The sequence below is a fragment of the Cygnus atratus genome, chromosome 6, assembly GCF_013377495.2.
Source record: "Cygnus atratus isolate AKBS03 ecotype Queensland, Australia chromosome 6, CAtr_DNAZoo_HiC_assembly, whole genome shotgun sequence".
NCBI classification, from domain to species: Eukaryota; Metazoa; Chordata; class Aves; order Anseriformes; family Anatidae; genus Cygnus; species Cygnus atratus.
The window spans coordinates 20,192,954-20,220,790 of NC_066367.1; the positions used below are offsets into that span (position 1 = coordinate 20,192,954).

General features: G+C 38.2%; 2 protein-coding genes across 3 annotated transcripts in view; one reads left to right on the forward strand and one right to left on the reverse strand.

Annotated features, from left to right (window-relative positions):
- Positions 1–27,431, reverse strand: LOC118261713 (dehydrogenase/reductase SDR family member 9-like). 2 transcript variants are annotated; one of them, XM_035572667.2, is made up of 5 exons: positions 27,238–27,431; positions 3,904–4,251; positions 2,629–2,887; positions 1,321–1,484; positions 1–465 (listed from the first exon to the last, which is right to left on the reverse strand). In XM_035572667.2, exons 2-5 carry the CDS (start codon positions 4,220–4,222, stop codon positions 239–241), a joined length of 969 nt encoding a protein of 322 aa, XP_035428560.1. In that variant the 5' UTR covers positions 4,223–4,251; positions 27,238–27,431; the 3' UTR covers positions 1–238. The 2 variants fall into 2 exon arrangements, with proteins under 2 accessions (XP_035428560.1, XP_035428559.1); XM_035572666.2 differs by lacking the exon at positions 27,238–27,431 and adding an exon at positions 25,337–25,512.
- ABCB11 (ATP binding cassette subfamily B member 11) overlaps positions 13,994–27,837 on the forward strand; it is a 40,282-nt gene continuing 26,438 nt past the window's right edge. The window contains 8 exon segments of the mRNA XM_035572656.1: positions 13,994–14,069; positions 19,097–19,118; positions 19,520–19,567; positions 19,663–19,711; positions 21,807–22,048; positions 23,715–23,802; positions 24,728–24,861; positions 26,656–26,827. Coding sequence (XP_035428549.1) covers positions 13,994–14,069; positions 19,097–19,118; positions 19,520–19,567; positions 19,663–19,711; positions 21,807–22,048; positions 23,715–23,802; positions 24,728–24,861; positions 26,656–26,827 — 831 coding nt within the window.

Below are 27,837 nucleotides of genomic sequence, written 5' to 3' on the forward strand. Positions count from 1 at the left end.
GCCATTTCTGTAAGTTTATTAGTTCCTTTGTTCTCTCTGGTTTACACTTTAGAAATGAAATAAAGTAATAAAAAAGTAGTTTATTTTTTAATAGGAGCAGATACTGAAGAAATAGATGTATTTCTTACATTTATAGGGCATGAGGGTGTGTTTCAGGTATGGTTTGTATCATGTTGATGTAAAGGACAAATCTTACGGAATCGGCCTTGTCTGCAATGAAGAATATATTGGCAAAGATTTAGTTTGCATGGGAAGCTGCAGGCTTTGCTCTGTTTCTCAGGAGTAAGAAGTCTTGTACAGCTGCTGGCATTCTTGAAAGGGGAGTCCAAAACCACTTCGCATCCTGCCCAATGATGTAATGGGTGCGTGGATAGAGGCTTGTTAGGGCATGCTCCATGCACTCAACAACCAGGGAAATGTCCTTGTTAAGACAGATCTTGGTCAGTTTTTCTTTCTTTGCTGCATCTGTAAAACTCAAATAAAAGACCGTTCAGTGACAGACAGGAAAAGTGACTTTTAACTCTTCATCCAACACTGATTTGTGCAGTTTCACTAAGGAACTGGTATTTGTTGTTTCTCCCTACAGAAGAATTCATAGCAGTTTCTGAGGACCAACTAGCCCATCCATAATGATGTTGTGATATAGTTTACTCCCGAACCAGCCTAATTACCCTTTACTGTGGCATAGTCATGGCACAACTGGGTTTGTATTGCAATGACAGTAGCTCAGAATAAACCTAACTGTGAAAAAGGCCAAGGGAAACAAATGCTGTGGTGGTTATAAATGAGTCTCTCTTAGTAAGGAAATTGCTTTGCAGGAAGCTGTGAAATGCAGTTGTAAAGAAGAAACTTGACGGGTGAGAAAGCCTAAGGAACAAAAGACAAACAGCTTCTGTTGCAGGCGTAAGCAAGTAGTCTCTGTCAGGCAATTCCTGAATGGCTTCATCACCACTGGGGCTAGCAGAAGCAAAGGGAATTTATCCCTATTTGATTACTGAATAAATAAATAATAATGACAGAAAAACACAGCAAGCACGTTGGTGCATCATCAGATAAATGTTTTTCTGTTTGGGAGTTTGTTCAAAAGCTACACGCCAACACAAATAATTAATCTTTAACTGAGATTTGAATAAAGTTTCCCTGAACGAGTCTTTTATGTGGATAGCCATATTGTGATGCAGAGGCATTTGAAGAGTAACTTCTCCCATGTAGTCTCTTCAATAAGTCAGAATGATTAGAAGATATAATGCCCTTTTGCAAGGCTTTCTCAGCAAGAAATACATTGCTTCTTTTTATTCAAATGGCTGGAAATTGCCTCACCTTTCTGAAAATACTCCTCTCCATATTGCTTTTTAGTGCTGGGAGGAAGCTGATTCCAAATAATCTCCTTCTCTTTCAGAATCTTTACTGGACTGGATAATGGTGTTTTGAACAGTCCAGGCTGAATGCAAGAAACATTAACTCCAAAAGCTTTCATATCTCTCCTGCAAAGACAGCACAACAATTTAGTCTCATTAGACATTCTTATTAATATTGTGGGATTATTTTTTAAATATTTTTGTATAATTTTTTCTGTACTAATACTTTTATTTCTGGCTTTACATGGCACACCAGCACACAAATACTGTGAGGCAAGCACAGTTGTGAACTTTCAGCTTGTTATCTCAAAATGAAAGAGGGATGAACTATCTTACCTGCTTGACAGAGTGTGAACATGTATAGGCAGTGACTGTGCAGTAGCTAGCATATTGTGTTTCACATCCTATTTCACCTTGCAGTTGCTCATTAGTGATCTGACTTGCCTGTAAGACTGTCTGGCTACCTAAATGTAAGTATCTAGAGCCATTTTACATGTCTTAGTGAGTACCTCTTAACCTCCATCTGATGCTCCAGATTGGTATGCATCCTTTTGGCCATGTCTCCTATCTGTCAGCCCTGTGCAAGTGTCTTGGATACCTCCTGGTATCTAAAATGGCCCTATATATTTAGGTACACAAATTGTTACTTGTTTTACATGAAGAAGCCATAGCAGTCTACAGAATTAGCAGAATTAGTTTGTTATATTCTCTAGATCTCTCTAATGGCTGGTATTATTAAGAGAAGACACTTTGGAGAACAAAGCTTAGACAAAAATTAATATCATGCAATAACTCATTGTATGTGGTTTTGGTGGTGGCGTTCTTTTTTTTTTTTCTTTTTTCTTTTTTTTTTTCCCTTTGCTCTGGATGGGCTGCTGTTGGCAGTCTCCAGGTGCACTTTTAAACAAGAAAATTAGGTTCATCCTGCAGAGACATCTCAGTTCCCTTGAGTGAAACCTCATCTGCAATAAGGCCCCTGTGCACACTGAGGTAAGTTAGTTATGAATATTCAAGAGTACCAACTACACCACAGTACCACCTCAGGACACCTTATGTGCCAAACAGGCTTTGTATCTTAGTCTTCAAAAGTGACATAATCTATGCTGAGAAAAGGCACTTTTAAAAAGAATTAGCCCAAAGTGTCTAGTATTTTTCAGTTTTATATCAAGTGCCAGGCTTGTAGATCAGCTTCTGTTCTGCATGTGCTGGTTTTCAGTTAGTCTGTTAGCCTAGGAAACAAAGAGTGGTCTTTCCTCACAGTATGTTATACCTTAAGCTGTCATTAAATCCTTCTACCCCAAACTTTGAAGGGCAATAACCTCCACTACTGAAGGCTAGGCGACCTCCGACACTGGATACGTTTACTATCCTTCCCTTTGCTTGTTTTATCAAGGGAAGCATATTTATTGTAACATTTATGAGTCCAATTAAATTAACTTCAATTGGTTCTCTAAAGTGCTCAATATCCAACCAGTCTGTAGGAGCGGATGGCCCTATAATTCCAGCATTATTAATAAGTCCCCAGAGACCTGCAAGGAAAAAAAAGAACATTAGGAAGCAAATTTTTGCTTTATGTGGTAGAATAATTGAACTGGGTGAGACTTCACAGCGAGTCAGTGATGGGCCAAAAGGACAACAAATCTGATTTGACTTTACTCATGGCTTTTCATGGGGAACAAGATCACTTTTTGCTGGAAACCAAGCACAGTTTTGAATAAGAGCAATCTGAACAAGTTCTAAGCAATTTTATGAAGAGAGGAAAGGTAACATGGAGATTAGAATTTAACCTTAAGTATAATCAGTACTATGGCACATCATAATAGACCTGATTTAAGGCTCAAAGTTAGCAGAATCCAGCCCATGAATCTTGTGCCTTTGTAAACCCTACTGCAATACTAGTCCAAATGAAATCAATTAGCATCGGTAATAGGAGCAGCAATTTGTCTTGCATGACTTATTGGGTCAAAAAAACAGGATTTTTTTATTTTTTGGGTGGTCTGCAAAGCGATATTTCAAAGTAGTTACATTTATTCCCTATAGTTCACAAGAACATATATTTTTTGCTATGTTAGAGTGAGTGCTTACAAGTCATGTATTAAAAGTTTTCAATTTTTAAAGTAAGTATTCTTTAAGCTTGTTAAGCAGAATTTCTTTAATTTGTTCCTTAGCCTTGTAACATAGCACAGGAGGTGCTGAGCACCCATGCCCAAACCCAGAAATGCATGCGAGTGCAAGCAGTCTTGATGAAGGTTCCAGGAACTGGATTTCTGTTCTTATAACAATGTGTCAATAAGCCTGACTTTTTGAGGAAGCATTCGCAGATCCTTAGCTGTCACTAACCACTAAGTAGACGTATAAGACATGCCTCTAGTGAGATCTCCTTCCATGTTTCTGGAAGGCGACAAGACATCCATACACACTTGTCAAATGTCAATTAGAGTAAACTGTGAACATAGCATGGTGTTTTGGGGAAAACTTTATTGCAATTCTTTTTTTTTTTCTTAATTTATTTTTAGTTTTGGAAGGCAGATATCTTGGCACTTACCTTCTGACTGAACTTCAGCTTTGATCCATGCAGCCACTTTCTTAACACTGTCTGAATCTCTCACGTCCAGCAGCACTGTCTGAAGCTGGTTAGAGGTCACAGCTTTCAGCTCCTTGGCACCTGTTTCAGTTAGGCAGCTGGCAAAAACACGGAATCCCTTTTTATCAAAAGTCTTTGCTGCCATATTCCCAAATCCTGTGTCACATCCAGTGATGAATATATATTTGCCAGTGAGATTTGTAACCTTCATCCTGTCTCTTGCCCTCCAATGCCACCACAGAGAGATGATGCCAAGGAAGAGTACTATGTAAAAAAGCATTTTTACTGAAGTCGTTTGGACACGTTCTTCTGAAATGAAAAACAAAAGTTGCTAGTTATTAAGGTATACTTGGTTGTTTTTTCCCAAGTTACATGTCTTTATGAATGCTTATGGCCTGGAAAGCAGGAGATACCTAATGCAATCGGCTAAGAAAATAATTTGAAATAGATGTAACGGTGTGCAGATCTTTACAACCGTTACTTGTAGACAACCCATCTCTGCAGAGCAAGATGCAGTGAAGTTGCATGTACTATGACCAAATTTTCTTCTGGCAAAACTTAATTTAAGAAGAAATTGCAAACACCTGTCATGTTTTTAACCCCCCTAATAGGAACAGGAATACCACTGTTATTTTCTGCACATAGAGCTGCTTTCTGTTCTGACACGTGAAGTTTTTATTTTGTAATTTTTAAAATAATGTATATATTTTATATAATTTTAATTTATAATTTACTGTCAATTTTAATAGTTTTATAATACTGTATTATTTTTATTGCAAGTACTGTGGCTGCTCATGGTGCTTCTTTACATAAACCAGTATGCTGGTGAACGACAGCTTCTTGTGCTGGCTGGTATTGCAAAAGCTGTAATGCAGAGATGCTAGTTTTTGTTGCTTAACTTCCTCTGCAGCATCAGTATAGAGGAAAGTGTGATGAAGTAATTAGGCAGCTGCCCTCCCCGTGTGGGGTTTCATGGTTACTTTGTCAAGACGAGGAAACTTTTTTCTCTGTATATGCAAGCATTGCAGACTGAGCAGAGGGGATGGTTTCCCTTCCCCTGTGGCAGCATTAAAATTACCATTCTGCCTTTCTTGCCTGCACCCACCCCAGGTGCTACAGCTCAGTGGCAGGGCCAGGCTGGCTTCTGGAGCCAGAGGCAGACCTGCCTGCTTCGCCTCGGCCTGCCAGAGGCCCCGTGCTGCCTCAGCTCATGCGGGAAGGCCTGGGCGGCAAACCGGGAGCCCAGGGGAAGAGACTGCTGGAGCAGGGGACACAGTTCTGCTTCAGCTGTGGAGATGTTAACTAAATAATGAGTAGGTTAACATAAGGAAAACATAGTATGGGTTTAATCTTTAATCGGGTCAGTAAAAAAAAATAAAAGCCGAATTAGCGAAGCTGGTGGAAGAAAAGGCTCATCGAGGCCCATTTTTGCTACAGCAACAGGCACGTCTACAGACATGGGATTTGGACAGTGTGGTTGATGGTTAACTTCGGGTCCCTGTGGTTGTTAGTCAGTGGGTTGGTGGGACTTTATATTAAAATAATGAAGTGCTGAAATTTCAAGGACTTCAGTCAGAGTACTTTGTACAGGCTGCGTTTCCAACTCCAGCCTGCAAGGTATACTGAAAGGTGCCGCACCTGCCCTCAGTCGCAGGATATGGCAGTGTAAAGATCTAATTTTTTGTAGGGGCCACAAACCAAAGAAGAACAAAACCAGAAGGCTAATCAATAAAAAGTATATATATTTTTTCTAGTTTCCAGGAGGGAGGGTAATAAGAGACCCTGGGTCAGAAGCCCTGAAGTCATTTTGGAGAAGTGTTTGGGAGAGCTGAGGCACGCAAGCCAGGCAGGCCCATGAGGAGGTGCCATCTTGACAAGAACTGCTGAGGTAACTGAGGAGCCTGGATGCTGGGGGTGGGGGGAGGCACTCTCAGAGAGGTATTTGTGAAAGTTTTTATTTTTATTTCAACACATTGAATCACTATTTTGACAAAATTTACAGTTTTTTTTTCCTGTCTTTGCTGTTTGGATTTGCACAAAAGTTTGGAATGGAGAAAAAATACATACAAACTTTAGTCAGATCAAGGGGGCAAGTGAGTGCATATCCTGCTTCTAGTAAGTTAGTTTCAAAAAGCAGACAGTGAGAAGCTAACTATAGAAACAGGGCAAGTAACCAGAGGTAATTCCCTCACCCTGTATCTCCCAACCTTCTTGCTGGAGCAGCTCTGGACATTGTTTTGCAGTTTCAGGATAGCATGTTTTTGTGGCCAAGAACTAAATGTGTTATGACTTAGTGACATAGAGCAGACTTAGACCATGGGAGGAGAAATGTTTGTTTCATTCTGTGTGTTAGCCTCCCACCCAAAGGTATCCATGCCTGGCAATTACCCACTTGGACTTCATACTTTCCATAGTAAGAGAAGATCACCTTTACACAAACATCCCTATTGTGCCAAGAGGTACTTTCCTTATTTCACTGTAAGGAAAGTATCAGCTATTTGCCGTTTCAGTGAAGAAATGTAGTCTGGTCGCAAAATAGGAAAGCGACTTCTTACCAGCAAACAATTCTTTGCTTGCAGCTAAAACTATAAAAGCAGGCATTGAAAGAGGAAGACTTGCTCTTCCCTTAGGTGCAAAAAGGAGGTTTTTCCTTTGTGTAGAATACTTGCTAAAGGTCTTTAGAAATTGCAGTAACTTTTTCAAAATTTATGCTAGGTTGAAAGAGGTAATGTACATAACCACCTCATGGGATTAACATAATTTCCTTTTTAATAGCATAAAACTCAGAACAGTAAGCTCCATGTAAAATACACTTCGCCTTGTACAAGGAGAATACTAAGTCATGTTTGTATAATTGCTGCAGTGCCAAGAAAAGAATGAAGAGACAGCATGGGAGTACCTGCCAATCTGACCAACTGTGTGCTTATACTGACAATTCCTGCAGCTTCCCACTCTTCCAGTCTTTGCCCTGATCAGAGTTCCAGAGAAGGGACTCTGTTTTCTTCCAGCCTGAATTTGATATTTGTGTCCTCTAAATATATTTATTACTGTGATAGTTTTTTTCAGACAAAATTGATAAATAGTATGTAATACCTGAAACTCCAAGAATGGATGTGGAAGTCAGATGCCTAGTAATTCAAGCTGTAAACTGCATGTACTTTAATTCAAACGTTGCTTATTTAAAAACCAGGGTACAAGAAAATAGATTTAACTAGCTTTATTTAGTATTCACTTTACTGCAATTTCATATTATTTAGGTGTAAAAATGATGATAACGTGTATAGCAAGACAACAAAAGTAATTTCAAAGACCTGGAAAAATAAAGATGCCAACAAATTGGTTTGCTTTGTTTTTCAAAGGACAGACAGATAAAGCATAATGTGGAAGCGGAAGTGTACTATGACATTGAGATTTGCTTTAAAGTTCTTGCCATTTGAAGTACTATCAGTGTATGTGGTACAGTTAAGATGGGAATTATACTCAAGTCAAAGTCATCCAGTTTTTGGCTCCTCGGCCCTGGGATCACTGTACATTAGCTACAAAAATTAATGTGGCTATGAATGGCTACGAAATAAATTAATGAAGTGTGAGAGCTGTCTGCTCAATGCCTTCTGTCCAGCAGGCTAGTCCAGACTGCTGTTCTTGCATACAGACTTCAGCACAAAACACTGAAATAAGCTGATCATCTGGAACCTTAGCCTGCAGTGACAGACTGAATCTGTTTACCTGGTAGAAAAGTGTGGCCACCTGCTCCTCCATAGCTGTGAGCATACAGAGCTAAATTTCTGGGTATCTTTGGGAAGCTTTGGAAGCATTTTTTTATCTGATTGCTGCTACTACCTCTGTTCAATACTGCAATAAAGATCAATGGGTTGTAGACTACAGCTTGGAGCAGAGGAGTCCTCTGCCAAAATAGCACATGGATTTTCATTTCTTACTGAGAAATGATCTGTCCAGGAATAACTAAGATTCATTTTTATTCACTTGTTCCTGTGAACTGTTGGAAATGACAATATACTGGCATAAACAGCCCTAAAATTCAGGGACAAAGCAATTATTTTACTTCATTTGGCTCAATGAATTTTGATCTTTTTCTTCCTGTGCAAAGAGGTATTAAAATGATGCAAGCTGAAAGGAAAATGTTTCCCCTCAACTCAGACCGTGACTGAGGGGAATTATCCTGATGGTATTGCTCACGTTTCATGAAGTAACTAGTATCTATCATCTATTTTGGCTCAGAGATGTTGTATGTGTTCCCTACCAGAATAGGTGGGAGCATCTGTCCTCAGTCTCCTGGATTTACTGAAGTCCTGCTCTCTAGTGTTTTAATTCAGTGGCTAATTCTTCTTTCATTGAAAGGTCTCTAGGGCTGAATCTAGCAATAGAAACTTGAGTTTTCCCTTCCCAGGACATTGGAAGGAGACAGTGCAAGAAAGCTTGAGAAGATGAGGTGCATTTGGCAGTTTTTCCTCTAGAAGTTGTAAAACGGGAAGGTGACTCTGTGGGAGTGGGAGCAAAACTGAGCGCTGTATTTTCTTCACCTTGCTATGTTTTCTTCCATCTTTTCCACTCCTATATCCCGCACTGCAAGTAACTATTTTTCTCTGTGGCTCTAATATGTGGTGGACAAGATAATTAGTACTGTGGTATTATCTCAGTGTTATTCTCAAGGCTATGCTGTGTACTTTAGCAGAGATGTAGACTTATTTTTGTTATGAAAATGGGAGATGACACCAGGTTTGGGTCTGGTAATGCTGTCTCTGTGTGCACTGGAATGATGCTCAACAAGGGAAACAGCTCAGGTGAGCTAAGTTTGATTCTGATGCATTTATGTGCATGAGGACCTTTCACGGAAAGTTTGAGAGTACAGAACTGAGGGGAGCCAACAGTCACTAAGATTAAGGTAATATCTTTCCATCTTGTTTTACCAGCCAAGGCTCTCTGTAGTGAGAACTGATTTCAAAGGGGAACTAAACCAAGTTTGCCATTTACCTGTAAACCCTGCAGGTGACATTGGCTGGGACCACAGCATTGTCCCTTATTAATAAGTCCTTGGCAGGCTCATCTCCAGTGAGAGCTCACTACTGCTCAGTAGTTTCCTTGCTTTTAAATATTCATCTTTTAAAAGAAGAATACTAAAAATGTAAATGTCCTGGAAACAGGCAAGCTATGTGTTAGAAAACCAGGATTCTGAGCAAGTTCTCAATCTGAACTTAGCAACTCCAAAACAATTTTCATACTATTCAGTTGATGTTGCTGCCTACTGCAAGGACAGTAGTTTACACCGAATTATTACATGGGTAATAAAGAAATTCTATACTAATAGTGATAAATAATGCTATAATAATCTCTTTCAATACATTCATTGTGAGCACTTTTTTTTTTTTTTCCAGAGAACTGTCTGGTCTCTTCATGTATAATTGCTTTGCAAGTAGCCTGACTTTATGTTGTGAGATTACATTAGTCAAATTTAAACCCTTCATTAGATGTCAATGAACTGTAACCAGCGTGACCGCGTGGTTATTGACCCAGGTGCAAATAGCCAATGCCCAGTTTAAAGATTCAGTCCTGCCAAATGGGTTAGAATAACGAAAACATAATGGGAAATGGTTGGGTGCTTCACTGACTAATTGAACAGAATTCTTCCAATTTGTTCTACAATAGGTGTTTTTTCACAGCCAGGGGTGAGTAACAAATATATCATGTTTAATGTTTCAGAGATAACTGATGCAACTTCCTGAACTTGAAAGGTACCTGCATTTTTCCTTCAAAATAATCTAATCCAAATGCTAAATTTTTGTCTGCACAGTTAGTGCTTTTTGAATGGGACTATTTGAAGAACAAGACATTCAGGTCATATTTTGAAGCAAAGTGTCTTTCTGCATGTATGCTGTCATTAATATCTGAGCAACGTAGATTAAAAAAAAGGGGGGGGGGTAGAACTTTTACAACCAGTTTTTAATGCCCTCTATAGCATATATTAATTTATCACTGTTTGCAAAGTACTGCTTTTTAAAATCTAGATTTTGAGTTCCTTAAAGTTTTTTGTTTATCAAAAAATCCAGCGGTCATGCTTTCTTTGGCTAGAGTAAAATGCAGTTTCACTTCAGTGCTGTTTCTCATATATTCTCTGTTGCTAGTTTTTATTCTGTATACTCAGGGGCAGATGAGATGATCTAATCTTCAGTTATCTCTGATTTCTATTATCTATATCATTCTTAATGGAGACATCGACATCTGTATTTTTCAAGATGTAAGTGGTCCCCAGATAAACTTCTAGACCCTAAGGAAGGCTATTTTAGTATTCTAATTCAGCTTGCTAATCTTCTATATTAATATAAGGTAATGAATGATGCCTGCTGGACAGGATAGTATGTGGATAGTATTTGATGTGTTTAACTTCAGAAAACAGAGGAAAAAATGTTTTATGTCTAAAATATTGGGCAGTCACCTTTTTTTAAAAAAAAAAAATAGAAATTGAGGTAATTCCAGAAAGTTTAGCCCTAGCAAGTATTTGTAACAAGAATCGCTACTCTAGTCTTTCATCTTCTTTTTTTCCCCATTTTTAAAAACTGCATCAGAATTCAGGTTTAAAAATAAATCAGTTGTGAAATACATCATAATGTTAAAATACAGTGTCAGAATAAGCATTGAAGTGAGACTTCTCAGCATGATGACAGCACTGGAAGGGCAGACTGATTTTTACAGTGTTCCACTAAAAAAAATTGGAATAGATATTATGATTTCAAAGTCAAATAATAGCTGAAAGATGATGAGGCAGAGAATGACTTTGCTTTGCTTCGCTTTTGCCTCCTTCATCAATTTACAGTATGACACTATTCTTTATCTTTCTGAAGCAGGAATGCACTTTATTTTTAACCACTTCCTAGCTTTTCCCCTGGGAGCCAGAATCAGTACTATGCTTGTATATCACTTAATTTAAATCAGGTTTATAATTGCTGTGAACTCATGAAGTATTTTAAAGCTGCTAGAATGTGCATGTAAATACCACCCTTAAGGTTTAGATTCATTTTGTTTGCAGAAGAGGAAGGAATATAATTTCTTTACTCCAACAGAACACTTGTTTTCATAATCCAGGTAACATTTCCAAATGCACTAACTTCAGTGTAAAATCAGCTGTTTGTCTATTAGGTCAGCTTTCCTTATGCAGTTCCATTACATGTGTGCTAACCCAAGCAAAGCGGTTTGTACTAGATCTGGAAACAAACGATGGCTTCCTGTAAAAGGACAAATTGCTGGTAAAATTATCATTGTTTGGAGAAAGAAACATGAGTGAATGGTTGAAATTTGTATCTTCTGTGTGTCACTAATTCAGTCATAGATGCTTTAACCATTTGAACCAGAAATCTGTAAATAATAAAAACATCATAGTCTTATTTTTCTCACACTCATGGCTTTCTTTAATTTTAATTTAAAATTTTTTTTGAACATGTCCTTCCTAAAAACACATACCTAGGGTTAAAAAAACAGTCAAGCCTTAAGATTAGTTGCATATTTAAGCTGTATTTTCCTTAGAATCACTTCACTGTGAAGGGTTCCTCACTGTTAAACTCCTTATATTTTGTAAATGTAGCAGAGGCTTTGTTTACAGATCTCTAGCTTCAACCTCACAACTGAATTGACACTTAAAAAAAGTCTTGACCTTGTGACTAATGACAAAACTGCCAACATTTTGCTAGCTGATAACCTTCTTTTTTTTTTCCTCTCAAGAAACTTCTGGAACTTTAGGATGATTTGAAATAACAGTTTCTGGAGATCTGATTCAGACTATTTCAATTAATCAGGCACTGCAAAAGGCAGGATGAAGAAAGCAGATCAAGCTTTGTATTTTCACTGAAGAAGTGAGTGATTTTTTTTTTTTTTTCACTTGAGGAAAATTGTTATCATCTTCTTCAGTGAAAACCTAAGCTCAAGTGACATTAAACCACCAGGAATATAGGCTTGCTCTTAAGGGAACCTACTTCTATTTCAATATAAACTGAGTTTTTCAATATAAAACTTTATTGTCTGGAAATTAAGCCCTTCTTAAAACTCCTCTTCTGTATGCCAGATGCAAATTCAGCTGAATTGAAATTTAATGGTTTGTAGATTAGACCTCATGTGAAACAGGGTGATGTATATATGATGCTTTCCCTTCTAGTCAGAAGCGGGTGTTGCATGCCTTCTCTGTTATAAAGTATACTTGTGAATGTGCACATGGCAGAGACTTTAACCAAGGAAAAACATAGCCTTGTTTGAACCATTTGCCATCTGTCTGAGAGAACAGAAAAATTATGATTAAGTTTGTAAATTGTTTCACTGTATGTGGGAATGAATAAAAAACCCTGTGGTTTTACCTAGTCAGTGACTATTGTAGGCCTCATCAGATTTTTTGCTGTTACAGCACCGATTTGGCTTTACCCATGTATTTAAAGAGAGAATTTGGTTCACAATCTAGGGGGTCACGTAACGTGAAGGGGTCAGAATTTACTGACCAGTGGATCAACAAATCCTCTCTGCTCATCAGAAACTTTCAGGCAAGAAAAACGACATCCATAAAGTAGCAATTAATGAACCAATGTCCAAATTAAGGGATGTATTGAATGCAGTTCTGCAGAGGTCTGTCTGTCTTCTAGTATAATCCAGTAATATTGATAATGACATGGATGACAGAGTGTATGATATACTTATTAAATATGAGCATGACATAAAAATGGGAGAGACTGCAGATATGCTGAAGAGCAGGACTAGAATTTAAAATCATCTTAACGAACAGGAAAAATGGGCTGAAAAATTTAAAGTGCTATTAAAATCTGGTAAGAGCAGACAGGAGTAACCAACTGTGAAAATATAGTTTGTAAAGCAACTGGCTCTGTAGAAAAGTGTTTGCAAAAATTGTTTTTTTGGGTTACAAACTGAATGTGAATCAACAGAGTGATGATTTTGTAAAAAAAAGAAAAGAAAAGAATGTCACACTGGGTTGTATAAACAGGAGTATAATCTGTGAAATGTGAAATAATCCTTCTCTTTTACTCAGTGTTGGTAAGACTTGTGCTATACTGCTGTTATGCGCTCATCACTTCAAGAAAGACTTAGTAGAATCTAAAGGAGACTCGTGAGAGTTATCAGAGGTTTGGGAAGTACAGCCAACAAAGGAAAATGGAATGAATTGCTTTATTCTTCTGAAGAGGGAGACTTTTTAGTGTTCTCCAAATATATACAGCCTACCTGCAAAGTGGAAGAGTATTATTTCCATATCCACGGTGGATTGCATAAGAAGTAGGGGGCTTAAATTCTGACATGTAAAATTCAGATTAGATATTAGGAAAAAACTTATTTTAGCAATAAGGATAGTGAAGCACTGCAATTGCTTGTGGAGGTCTCCATTTTTGATAAACATCCATCAAAATGACACAAGAATAATTAAATTCTTCCTTGGATGTTTAGAATTAACCAAGAGACTTAGGTCTTTCCAGCCCGATTTACTGATGATGCACATGCCAGAGATGTACATGTAAAATTCAGAACCATATGATAAAAGAAAAGAGAAGGGTTCCTTCTGTTACGGTCCTACTGGCCACTTAGCAGCTTGGCCGGGCCTTGCTCACTGCTCCCTTGTAATTTAGGCAGGATCTGTCATATTGGGCTATAATCTACAGATGTCATCTGCATAAAAGCAGTAGTTAATTTTAATATGACCATTAGCAGGGACAGGGTTGTTTGTAGTAGGCTGCAAAGCTCATCAGAGCCACTTCCATTTAAGGTAGGAGGTTCCGAAACCTTTTGAAAGATTTGCACTTTGGGGTGCTATGCAGATCCTTCTCCGAGATGTTTCTCTAGTCTAGTTTCACTGTGCCTGGGTTGTCCATTCTGTTACAACCTGCACTGTAATCGGGGGCATTGCCCTGGGATGAGGGCAAAATGAGGGCAAAGATGAGGTAAGCAGGAATTTAACATAATATTATTATATGTTCAAAGGCTAACATATGCTGATACTATTTTTTTCTCCACCCCTTCTGTTCAGGACTTTGGATTTGAGTAACTGATCATCATGTCTGACCCTGTTGTTCTGCGTAGCATCAAGAGATTGGGAGAAGATAACTGTGCTTTTGACTTGGATGGTAAATATAAGGAGTTTATTCTTCAGTCAGTTTCAGATTTTATAAAGCATGTAAAATTGGTAGTGGGTGGTCTAAGTGGAGCAGATAGTCAACAGAATACAAAGCAAATGCTCTGGAATAAATACACAGTTATGTGGCACCTGCTGCTGTTCTGTGAACCTGTGGGTATACTGTCTGCAAAACAACATTTCTGTAAAAGCTATGTATAACAATCTCTTCTCATGGACAGTCTTTACTTATCAGCCTACATATTCAGTGTCTACTCAGGTTTTTGTATTCAGCACTTTGGTGTACAAGTAAATGGAAAAAAAGTCAAAAGTTCTGTCTACCCTGGTTTCTAGAGCTGCTTTCATTAAACATATACATCTGTAGTGATATCTCTACTTGGCGGAATATTAATGAGATGTTGCTAAGCAAAGATCTGCATTCCTTTTCCTCTTCAGAACTTTTTCCCTTTTCTTCCATTTTTCCCTTGCAATGTGCATTTTTTTCAGTTTGTCAATCCAAATGCAGCAAGAGTCAAGGAGGAGAAAAATGAAGAGAAATTGCTAAATATGCTGAGTGGTCTTTATAACACTTGAGAAGAGCAGACAATGGGAGAGGCATTAAAATTTTATATTAAATATAAACTACACAAGAAAGCAAAACAATAGCACATAAACGAAGATAAATTGCAATACAATGTAATGTACATCTGTAGCTGCATCGTACATAGAGTAAAAGGGGTTCACAAGAGGATTCCATCACTCAAATATCACCAGGTTCCCTAAATAAACATCTAGGTCTGTATTTTTAAAATCCTTGGCAGCTGTGGTCTAACTCTGGATTTATTTAAACTTCCATTAAAAACCTTCTTGCAGAACCTAACAAAACGCTCCCAGCCATGCATGAAATAGCCTGTGTACTAAACATGGGCCTTATTAGGATTTACAAAAATGGCCTTCATTCCCAATTTCATCTGTTCCAACACAAGAACAGGTGTTTTCAGGTGAGCTCTGAACAAAACAGCTAGATGAGGAGTTTATTGTCTTAGATTCTCTTTTTTCTTTGACTCCATCAGATTTGTTAGAGCAATCAAGCTGGACAATGACGAAGACTATGGAGTTTTATTTCATTTGAAAAATTTTATGACAGATAAGAAAATCTGCAATGATCACTGTAAGGTCATTGCTGTAGATTTGAGTGAGAGATGTAGCAGGGCATATTTGTTTCAGAATTTCCTTGGGTTTTACAGGATTGCATGGGGATGTTTAAGGAATGTTTGGATGTGGTACCTAGGGACATGGTTTAGTGGGTAATATCGGTGGTAGGGGGTCAGTTGGACAAGATGATCTTGGAGGTTTTTTCCAACCTTAATGATTCTTTGATTCTATGATAAAATCAAAGCTGGAATGCTGGTTTGTGTGGCTGATTTTAAAATCTTCATCCGCAATAGGATGTCGTATGGGACTGTGAGCATAATGGTAGAGTTTGAACATATCTGGAGCATTCAGTTTGATCTTGGACTGAGCCTTGACTGTGTTTATCTTTGTAGAGACTGACTGATATCTGCAAACATAAAAGCAGCTGTTCCTTTAGCAGATGGTACATATGATTTTTTGGGGGTTTGAAGTTCGGAAATGAACAAGAGCTTTGTGTGTAGAAAGTGTTATGTTCCCACCTTCTGTCTCTCTGTGCTAGCCAGACAATTCCTTTGGTTTTAACCATCCTCATCAAATATCTTTCACTTTGCTGGGATTATTCTCCTGGACTAGATAATCTCTTGTCGAACAGAGCCAAGGTACTGTTTTTTTTAGGAACTTCAAATCTATTGTAACAGCTGGTAAGATGATAGTGAAGGAAATGATTCTCCTAATAGCTTGAATATGTTCATAAACAGCATTAGGCATTGAAACGGGTTGCCCAGGGAGGTGGTGGAGTCACCATCCCTGGAGGTGTTTATGGAAAGGTTGGACCTGGTGCTTACGGACATGGTTTAGTGGGTGACATTGGTGGGAGAGGGATGGTTGGACCAGATGATCTTGGAGGTCTTTTCCAACCTTAATGATTCTATGATTCTGTGATAAAATCAAAGCTGGAATGCTGGTTTGTGTGGCTGATTTTAAAATCTGCAATCCAGCAGCAGCAACTTTGGCCCTATGGCTGTGGTAGAAACAAACATGAGCGTTTCTGAAAGTCTGCTCTCTTCCCAAGATACTGCTACCCCAGCACACACTACCCTGCATCCTGGTGAAACGAGCAGCTCTCTACATGCTGAAACAATGCAGACCTCTCCACTCACCTTCCCTGTTTTTTATTTTTATTTTATTTTATTTTATTTTATTTTATTTTATTTTATTTTATTTTATTAAGCTTTTGACTGGGGCTGTTGGCTGAAGGCATTTTAAATGCTTGGGACATTTTGGCCTCTAGTATTTGTTGAGAGCAGGGAAAGACTGAACAGAAAAGGGAGTGAATAGGTAAAGGCGTATGCCTTTTTAGGGCAGAAAACTTCATGTCTGTTCCAGCCATTTATTTAGATCTCCCAGATTGACTGTATTTATCTAGCTGTGCTGGAGGGTTGCTTTTTGTCTACTGGTTTGTCTTCTGCGCTTGCTGTTTTTACTCTTTATAGGACTTTAGCAAAAGACTTTCTAGTGGGATCAAACCCACTCTCCTTTTTACAGTTAGGATTTTTTGGCCTATTAAGTGTTGCTTCTGGTTTCTCAGTTTCCTCGGAAATGCAACTGTCTTCTGCTTAATGTAGTGTGCAGTTTACTGAACTGTCAGAGCACCTTTCCCAAAGCAAGCATCAGTGCTTTAAAATGATACTGGCATTCTGCTGAGTGATTTCTTCCACTCTGTAATTTCCAGTGAGGTATTTTTCAATAACCATCTTCTGTACATGTTACTAAGAATTATCACACTCTGGATTAAAAGTTGAACACTGCAACTGTAGGTATAGTTAATAGCCAACTTTAGTTGGGAGCCTTTTGAGTACAATTTTTCTTCATTTGATTCAAGTATCAGATTTTCTCAGGCTTCCTTTTTCTGCGTTCTCACAACAGCAGTAAAAACTCAAATTCTTGACTGTGTTCTGCAGCTTTTCCTTGATTCTATGCTTTTTCAAGTTGTAATTAAAAAAAAATAAATTCAGCTTTCAAAATTGGTTGAGCATTCAAAGATTACTATAGCTTTTTTTGTTATGGTTAATATATTATTTCATTGTCCCTACATTATTTTCTTTACTATAAAAATCATGTTGTGTCCTCTCTTTCTATTTTTTTAATTACAACAGTGTGAACTATTACTCATCTGTTTCTTTCCTTCAGTTTAAGCATAGGTAATGTCATTCCAATTTTTCTTCCTGCTTAGAAACTGCAGGCCCACAACAGCTGTATCTCTGTTCCTTGGACTCTTGAATAGCATTGCTATACTCGTTTTCCTCTTCACATTTATAGATTAAGGTTTATTCACCTTTTGGAGCATGCTTATTTTGCTCTCTAAATCAATATGTCTCAGAGTGCTTTTTCACCAGGTACCAGGTTCTTTTGTTCTCCCTTTAAAATTTTCCTCCCAGTAGCCAATTTGTTCTTTTTTTTTTTTTTTGGTGATACACTTCACATTACCAACCAGCAGAGGAAGCTTCCTCTAAACCTTTTGTTTTCTGAGAAATCCTGGAGAATACTCTGGGAATGGTTTCAAATCATTATAGATGTCACCAGCTGCCAACCTCCAGCAAACTGAAAACAGATGTTTCTTTTTCCTTCACAACCAGTTGTTTTCTAACACCAGATGATTCTTTGTACTAATAATTAGGAAGTATAAAACCTTCCTGGAAAATTTCTGGAATTCATGCGATGTACTTATGTCCTTATTGAAAATATATTTTCGTTTTACCATCCCTTGGTAACAAACAGTGCAGAATAAAAGTGGTGTTAGCTAAAGCCAAATAAAGTTATCTTACTAACTCCATAAAGGAGATGTAATCAGCTGTTCCACTCAGTCCCAAACTCGGACTGCTTAATTCTAATGTTGCTGCCTTGGGAAATGCAAAAACCTAGAGATAGGGGAAAAAACCTTCAATTGTATACCCTCTGTGTATGCTCCATGAGACAGACTAGTCCATGCTCTACATATTGTCACTAGATGTGAAAAAAGGAAGGTGACTGGTTGAAAAACATACCATGGTTCTGAATCTGATGCTAAGCTGCCAAGTACATGGTAAACTTGAGCGAGGTGCATATGCCATTAGGTTATCCAAACTGTGCTATCTACATATGTATGCATATACAATGTTCCTTCTGCATGGTCATGTCAACAGACTTATGGCAAATGTTTTATACATCAGCACTTACGATGACACTTCTTTGGGGTAACTGTCAAGCTGCGCTTTAGGTATGACATCTTTAACACCATCTCTTGAAAGGAAGCTAAATACAGACCTGTCCTGGGGACTACAGCACAATTAAATCTTGTAGCATAGTTCCATTTCTCTAAGTGACAGTTCCTCAGAGAACATCCCAAGAAAAGACACCAGTGTCTATTCTTACTCTCCAGTGACACAGCTGCCCCTTTTCTGCAGGATCTGCCATCTCTAAGTTGTTGGAAAGCAAGAATGATGAGCTACAGCTCCTGCTTTCAGGGAGCGCACATGGACTGTCAGCAGACTGAATTGTTGTGGGGTATTCCTTGGTGAGGTAGTGTCCAAGTGAACTAGCTCAATACTAGAAAAAATGTTGGCAATGAAAATGAGTTGACTTTTGGCAAATATCCTGAATAATGTATTTAGTGAAAAGCATTTTTTCACCTGGGGGACTGAAAACTTAAGATGACTACTTCAAGAGAAAACAGGCATATATTGATATTAACTTGCCAGGGCATTTTTAGACCTGTGTCAGTTCTTGGCCCTGACTTGATGTATTAGTGGAAATAAGATGCTTTATAATTTAGGAACAGTTCCCATGGGATTCCAGGGTTTATTTTTCATATGCCTGCAGAAGATTTTGTACTTGAATGATAATTATTAACTCTGCATTTATTTTCCCCAACAGGTAACAGCTTCAAGAAATCAGAGTAAGTCATGTACACATATGGAACAATCAATATTTCTAGGAATATTCAACAAAGTTTATGTAATCAGATCAAATTGAAGCATTTGTAGTCTTAAATAAGGACTATCCAAAAATTTGGATGATAGTTGTTTCTCTAATTGACCTCAAAGAATCCATTATTGCAACAATGTTTTGAGGTGCATTATAAAACAATGCGTAAACCTTCAGATCATTTTAATCCAACCTCCACACTAGTCCCCATCTAAAGTTTAAAAGTACCATAAAGTTACTGACTCCAAAGAAATCTGAAATAGCTTGTTTCTTCAGTAATTTTAGGCAAAATATCTGAAACAAAATGTAATTTTAGAAAACTAACCAAGAAAATAAAGAAGTGATTGTAAAATCTTATCCTTTCTTTGCTAGGAATTTCTGTGCCTATGAAGAACCTTCTGAAAAAAAGAAAAGTGAAAAGTGAGTTAAGTTCAATTCTGTGTACTATCTTTGCATATAGAACAAAATCAATACTAAACTACAAGTTTATAATTGTATGTTTTCTGTTCTTGAAGGTCATCAGAAAAGAACGAAAAAATTGTCCGTGTTGGCTTCTTTCAGCTGGTAATGAATGAAATTAATGGATATAGATGTCTATATGGTTCTGTAGAATGAATGACAATAATGTATGCGGTTGTTTTGGGGAATAGCTGTGAATAAGCCAAATTTGTAAGGAATTAAACTATTTGGCATGAGATCCTGCCATTAAAGTCAATAGGAATTTAACAGAACTATTCTTCATTTTGTCAGCTGAGTATTAATTATCAATATCTGTGTCATAATTGTCTATTAAACATGTTATATTGAACCTACAAGTAGATATGGGGACAAGAGTTAAGTTGCACATCAAGGATCTGGGTGACCTCAGTTCATTCATATTTCTGCCAAAAACTTGCTGTGCAATCTTTGGCAGATAATTTAGGTCCCTTGTAGTTACTGTATTGGTATCATAAGATTTGGTAACTATAGAAAATTGGAAATGCTCAACACTGTGTGGTATGTCTAGCCTTAGGTAGTACATTTGATGGGTCTTGGAGACCCATCAAGAGAGATATCCAACCCAGTAGCATGCAGCAATTTTTATTATTTCTGTTTTGCATGTAGTTTATGCAAGTTGCCTGTAATGTGTCCAAATTAGTAAGGCCCTGACCATAGTACTGGGCTAGTGCAGTTACATCCATGTGGCTTGTACTCTATCTGGCTAAATATCTCAAATCTTAGTGTGAGAGAACAGACAGTCCACACTTGGCCACTGTGGATGTGCCCAGAGATAGAGAATTGTGGCAAAATACAAAATGCAATTTCCATACGGCAATTGGAGCAGGAATCACAAGTCTTTCCTTCCCCGTGAACTAGCCTACACAGAACTAAGCATGTACAGAGATTTAAAACTACAGAAACCAAGAAAGCTCTCTTCCCCATTGTATATTTGTTTGTTGAGCAGAAGGGTTTGAATTCTGTAGCCTTTTATGCACAGCTGTTTAACTCCTGTAGTGCAATTGCTAAACACAATATTTTTGCATCAGAGGTGCTGAAAGATTAGATATCACGTATCTGTGCACTTTTTGTGGCTTTTTTAATAAGAGAATTCTTAGAGTTCTTATGAGTAAAGTTTGCAAAACGGTGATAGTACTACTGTTTGCTCTTTTTTTTTTTCAGAAAAAACCTTTTATTTATTTCTCTTGTATGTTGACTTGTTTTTCCGTTTATCTTGTTTCTGTCCCAACATCCCTTTTCCATTTGTGCTCCAAATTCCCACACCTTCTTCTATCCAACACTTCATAGCACCTACAGAACCTGGACAGGTTCTTCAACAGGCTAAAATTCTTCTTCATACTCTTATTTCAAAATATATAGTGTTTGATATTAATTTTCTATATGCACAATTTGGTCTATACATTTACACGACTTCAATCTGAGGATCAGACTTCACATAGTTGTGACCAAGGTAACTTAAATCACAGTATTTTAGTTGAGTCACCAGCTGCATGTGTCAATGCTCTTGGCCCATGGCAAATGTAAGGCAATAGGGCTTAGCACAATCCTTTTTTTACTGCATAATGAATCATGTTTCTATATATTTCTCGTAGCCTAAGAGCCTGTGCACAATTGACTGGCCTAGCTAATGCTTTTCAGGATGTTAACTATGAGAACTTGCTCTGAGACATTCAGGTGGCTTTCTACCACAGCACCCCAGACTTCTGAGAAATTGGCAAGCTCTATTCAGAGGCTTTGCATATTGCCCTAAGGCTTTTTCCTTCCTTCCTTCCTTTTCCCTTTCTCCCTCCTCACAAGAAATCTGCACAGCTGACTATATATATGGATTATAATTACTATTCTTAATCTTTTAGCTACTGTCTGGAATGATGATAATGTGGAGTGATATTGCACTGTTAATATTATATGATAATACATTCATTCACATGATTGGATTCTGCTGTCAAATACTTAAGGGGAGCTCATCATAATTTATGAGACTGTAATTACAGGTGCGATTAGATTAGATTGGAGAGATTTGTCTTCTTTCTGTATTGAAGAAATGCTGACATTTAAGGAGAATGGTTTTGTATTTGATCCACCTGATTAATGATTTATCAGTATACAAGGAACATGGAGACTACCTCTCAGCAGAGACCATATTTTTTTCCTGTCTCTTTAGTTTCGATTTTCTTCACCTATGGAAATTTTAATGATGGCTGTTGGTAGTTTCTGTGCTATTCTTCATGGAGCAGCCCAGCCAGGCGTGTTGCTTGTGTTTGGTGCAATGGCAGACACATTTATTGAATATGACATTGAAATGCAAGAGCTTAAAGACCCAGGCAAGATATGTGTAAATAACACCGTAGTGTGGATTAATGGTACTGTTCATCAAAATGAAAAGAACACCACAATAAGATGTGGGTAAGTAGTACATGTGCTTGTTTCTTTTACTGTGTTATTATGGCTTGTCTAGAATGTATTGCTACAGAAGGTCCAGCTCAGCTTTTGAAGTTTCTATTTTCTATCCATAGGGCATAAAATGAGCATGGTTTTTGTTACAAAGGCCTGTTTCAGAGCTAAAGGGATAGAAGGACAGCTTGGATATTGTTCATTCAGCTTTAGGTGTCAGCAAGGATATTCTTTGGTGGTGATTGTTCTGATAACATATATGAGCTATGCATCTGAAATCATTTATATGTTTTCTGTGATGATCCACTAGGTTATAATGACTTCTGGACATTTTTGTTAGGACTTAGGTGCTTATAGGTGCCTGATGACTTCTGAGCAAGTTCACTAAACTTTAATCATTGAAGAGAAAAGTGCACTTCTAGAATGCAATTCATTTTAGCTTATGGGAGATGTCTAAGGCAGGTCTGATGGACTGCCCTTTAACAGTGCCTGTTTCTTCCCATTAGTTATAATAAAGGGAGTCTAGATGAATCATTCATATATAAAAATCTGTCAAAGCCAAATTTGAACCTGTAACCTTTCTTAAGGCTTGGTTTGCAGTGCATTGTTCTGAGAGTTTTCTAATCTCTGAGTGATAGTATATTAGATAATTAATTCAAATTAAAACTCACTTGTCTAATGGTCTGTGAAATTCAGAGCACATGGGAAGCGATCCACATTTTTAAATGTAGGTGACCAGGGCCAAATTATATCCAGACTGTTCAAGCCAGCCCCTGATAAGGGGCTGGCAGTTGTGACAGGATTTGCTACAGACCTCCGTTCCTCTCAAGCATCAACTAGCCATCAGGTAGGATACATTAAAAATGGTAGTGGGTATTTATGATAGACACCTGAGTTATTTTCATGATTGTGTTTTGCAAGAGATCAGGTCAGGTACATAGTTTTCTCTTTTGGCTTAGAATGTGAGTATACCAAATTCTGGGGAAACAGAATAAAGTTTGTTCTTTGCAGGACATTTAAAAAAAAAAAGTCTGAAAGAATATCCAATAACCAACAAAAAAATGTTTGTTTCAAAGAAATCTGAGTGTAATACCAGCAACTCAGTGCCTTTCACTGATATTAGGAATAATTTGATACTACTACTTGAACTGAAAGAGATGATCATTTCAGGTTAGCAAGAAAGTAATACTTGAATTTACTTCAACAGCCTTCATTTCGCTCTGTAAAACACTGTTTAAATTCAAGTGATATTTGTTTGTATAATGGTACAAAATAAGCTAATTCAATATCTAATGAAAACTTATTGGGCAGCTCTTCCCAGAAAAACCATCTTACATGTGCTGCTGTTGAGCATGCAGTCCAGTGGGTTTTCTCATCTGGCCCTTGTACACTGCACAGCTGCTCCAGGATGCAGGCAGATTTCCTGATACTTGCCAGCTACCCACGCTTGTGCCAGAGGGAGAGCAAACAAACCAGCCCCTGCTAGCAATAGCCTCAGTATTAGGAAACAGTGCCTCTGGTAGCAAAACAAGCTGACTTGCCACCTAACTTGACTCTAGACTCGAAGAAATGCCAGATTAGAAGATTAGAAATATGTGAGAAATGTTAAACAGTATCATTAACTCCTTTTCCTCTTTTATTTTTTTTTTTTTTTTTTTTTTTTTTTTTTTTTTTTTAGGCTGCTGGACATTGAACAAGAAATGACCAAGTTTGCAGGTTACTATGCAGGAATTGGTTGTGCCGTACTTGTGTTAGGATACCTCCAAGTCAGTATTTGGCTCCCTATTTTGATTTCAAGGTTTAAATCACTAAATAATTAAGTTTATAACAACTATGTTTCCTTTAACTGCTTAGTCAAGAGCATGTTGAGCAGAGCAGACACTTTCAGTTCTTGTCCTATCTGCTGAAATATGTTAGCTCTGACAATCTGAGACCTCCTTGGATTTGTGCATAGACAGATGCGTTTTACCCAGTGAGGTAAATGCATGCTGTTCCTTTCACACCAGAAGAATTATTTGCTCGAGTGTGGTTACTATGGAAGCCATATGCCCTCCTGAAATAATAGCTAAAGGGCATGCAGTTTCCTAGTAGGCATCTCAACTGAGTTGAGCACTGTGTTTCAGATATAGAGATATTACAGAGTAATAGTGTAAAATAGTGTAAAATTGGTGTTGGAGGAGAATCACACCCTACATATTCCGTAGTAATGGTTCAAACCTTATGACTGATACGAGCCACAAGCTTGGACAATTCCTGCAGAATCTGCTAGAATCTGATGCTTTTGAAGCTTTTTATCATTACAAAAACCATTTGTCATTCTCCTTCCTAAAAACTGAGAGCTTTGCAGAGGTAGAATAGCTGCCATCCCTATATTATTTACAGCTGTACATGGACATTTTTTTTCCTATGGCATTCATGTAACAGCACAAGTAATTAATCTTGCATTTTCTCCCAGTCTGTCCAAATTGAGACAAATGCTTGATCCAGAGGCTTAAAAAAATGTTGGATTATTTAAAGATCAAGGGCATAAAACAACTACTGTGTGTGTGTAGCTAGAATATATTTTACCTGAATAGTAAGTTATCAATAGCCAAATTGCTTTTTCGCATTTTAGCCAAATTGCTTTTCCCATTTGTTGGGAGTAGAAAGACTTTTTACTGCAATTTATCAACCACATTATGCTCTTCCCAGATATGCTTATGGGTTATGGCTGCAGCTCGTCAGACACAGAAAATCAGGAAAGCATATTTCAGGAAAGTAATGAGAATGGATATAGGCTGGTTTGACTGCACATCTGTAGGAGAACTGAACACCCGAATTTCTGAGTAAGTAATTTAGAAAAAACACACAACAAAGAACATTTTTACACTTCTTTTCCAAGCACAACAGAGTGCCAATAACTAGGCATTTGACACACGCTTCTAGTATAAAATAGAGCTACATACCTGGAAGCAGGGACCAGGCTAATGGTCTCCCCCATATTTAAACTGAGTGCTGTAACTCCTGTAACTCTTAAGCTACAACTATTTCCCTTTTATACCTTTTCTGTCAGTGATTTTTTGTTTGCTTGTTTTTGTCACCTCATCCTGTCCTTATATTCTCTTACTCTGTGCCCAGTCCTTTCAGAGTAGTCTCTAATTTGTCTGCCAGTGCACACCCCTCTGAGATTCGAGATGACGGTTTGAACCCTCTCTCATGTAATGGAAAGGAAAATTACACATACACTTTGCTCTTGTCAGCTTTTAAAAGAAAAGAACGAGGTTTACTTAATCTTCTGCTAAAGCAGGTACAAGCACCTACCTTTAGAAAAGGACCCCAGGTAGGTAGAGCAACCTTCTTGCCCTGGGTGAACATTTAGCTCTCAGAAAAACAGAGTTTAAAGCTTGCTTCTTCGCTTAGTGGTTCCTGTTTACCGGATGAAGGCAGCTGCAAGATGAATATGCCAACTCTAGATGGCTCTCTGTTCTCTGTCATGCCTGCATAATAGTAGGGACGATTGCAAAAGATTTTTGTGTAGTTGAAGGGAATTTTTTTGTCTTTACTCACTGCCCAGTGGTGTCTATGATTTTCTGTGGTGTACTTTTTATGAGGAGTAAATGTCAAGTTTAACTGGCTGTGAGGAATTTCTCTGACAAAAAAGATGAACTGAACAGTACTTCTGTAATAAATAACACCCAGTTCTCTGTTCGTTAGAACAACACTGTCTTGTGCCCACATAAAGCTTCCTGAATGCAAAAAGTTCTCAAGAAGAAATACGAACCTGTTCTTCAACTCAGCACTCTTACATTTTCAATAGAAGACTGTAATCTTACTTAATACATCGATGAGCTAACAAATCTGCAACTTAAACGTCAGTGCTGCTTGCTCATTTTTGTTCCAGGACTTCCTAGTTCTTCTGATCTCAGGGGTGAGATAGTAGCCAAGAGCAGCAGAAGTATAATGAGTGTTTTGCTTTGAGACATTTTTTCTGCATTGGCAATGGATAAGCAAGAACAAATGAACTGTGCAGCTGCGTAGGGCTCAAATGATGTTAACCACTGCGCCGCTCTCCCCCATGTGATACAGCTATCATGTTTTCCCAGTGCTTCCAGCAATAACATAGCACTCCTCTATTCTCCCACTCTCCCTCTCACTTAAAGAACAAACTACCTGAAAAGATTTAGAGAGGATTTGGGAGGTGGTGGAAGGTGGAACAACAAAGAGAGTTATAGCCCTCCTCCTACCCCCTCAGCAAGGCTGTACTTAGTGCTGTATTGATGGGAGGAATGCCGTATCAGCTACTCTAGTTTTCCTTTATCAAATAGCTGCTTCCAGCTGTGATGTCTCTGCCCCCTCCTTAGAATCAGCTGGAGCACAATAGTGAATGAGACTGCTTGCAGGATGGCTTTTCCTAGGAAAAGACATTATCTTCTCAGTAGTACTCATGTATAAGTGCCTTCTGGCATTGCAAAGGTAACAGCTTTTCTCACTGTAGCCCAGGGTCTTTGGAATGGGTAATGATGGAAAGAACAGGGGTGAGGAAGGGCCCTCTCCAAGGAAAAGTAACCCCCATGTGGCCAAGACCAGCAACACAAAGGATAGATATGCTTGCTGATCTTATTATTTTTTTTCCCTCCTAGTGATGTTAACAAAATTAATGAGGCTATTGCTGATCAAGTGGCAATCTTCATCCAGAGATTAACCACCTTTATGTGTGGATTCCTCCTGGGATTTGTCAGTGGATGGAAATTGACCCTTGTTATCATTGCAGTCAGTCCCCTGATTGGAGTTGGAGCAGCTATCTATGGCTTGGTAAGTGCTTTCTGAGAGGTTCACATTCAGGTGTGATGAGCAGGAAAGGTCATGTCATAGAGCGTGGAGGCTGTTACACCCCTTTAAAGTCAAGAGAGGCAGATTCTGGTCACAGCAGCACTGGTGTGTGTGTGTGTGTGTGGGACCTTCACTCCCACTTTGTTTATTCTGATTCCCAGAATAATATATCCAGCTTCCAAGATGGGATTGTTAGCATAGCTTCTATGGGGTCCTGTGCATGAATTTTATGGTTGCTGAAATCAGAGACTGGCCTACAGCATCTGATTATTACTCCACACCAGGTTTAGATGGTTAATATAGATGTGGGACTTAATTTCTGTGACTAGGCTTTTAGAGATGACCCAGTCTTGGATCTTTATAACATTTCAAAAACAACTGCTCAGACTCACCTTAAGCCGTCCCAGCTCCCAGCAGCTGCTGCGTCCTCTCCCAGTTGTTCCTGTTCTGCTCCTCTGCCCACACCCTGTGCAGAGGAACCAGGAGGAAGAGGGGAATCACAGGATCGTCTGCCTTGCCACCTCCTCTCCATGCTCCTCCTCCACAATCTCTCATGCTCCTTGATTGGGATCAGCCCTCTGACTAGCTATCTTTCTTCTTCTACCTCAGGAACAGTTTGCTGTCATTTTGCTATCAAACTTATAGTGTAACTCTGACAAATTTTGTTTCTTCCTGCTCTCCTTTTGCAATGTGCTGTCTGCAAAGCAGATGATATGAATAATGACTCAGTGTGAAGTGGGAGAACAGCATTCTGGCAGAGAATAAAATCAACTCCAAAATGCATCTTTACTTCATTTGCAATTTCTTTCTGACCTCATTCCCCTTTATGTTTGTCATTTTCCCAATTTTAATTCTTCTTTTTCTGTCCCCATCTCTTTCCTTTCATGTACCCACATCTGTTTCCTCCTTATGAACCTTACTAGCCCAAGTCTTCGTTTTATACCATAAAGAAAACATCCCCACCATCAATTTAGCCTTTTTTTTTTCCCTCT

What these genes read in the sequence shown, in the direction of transcription:
- LOC118261713 (XM_035572667.2), bottom strand. Translation starts at nt 4,222, where the DNA reads ATGCTTTTTTACATAGTACTCTTCCTTGGCATCATCTCTCTGTGGTGG. An exon ending in AGCTGAAGTTCAGTCAGAAG is followed by an intron (nt 2,888 to 3,903) that starts GTAAGTGCCAAG and finishes TTTTCCTTGCAG; the next exon opens with GTCTCTGGGGACTTATTAAT. An exon ending in GGATTTAATGACAGCTTAAG is followed by an intron (nt 1,485 to 2,628) that starts GTATAACATACT and finishes CTGTCTTTGCAG; the next exon opens with GAGAGATATGAAAGCTTTTG.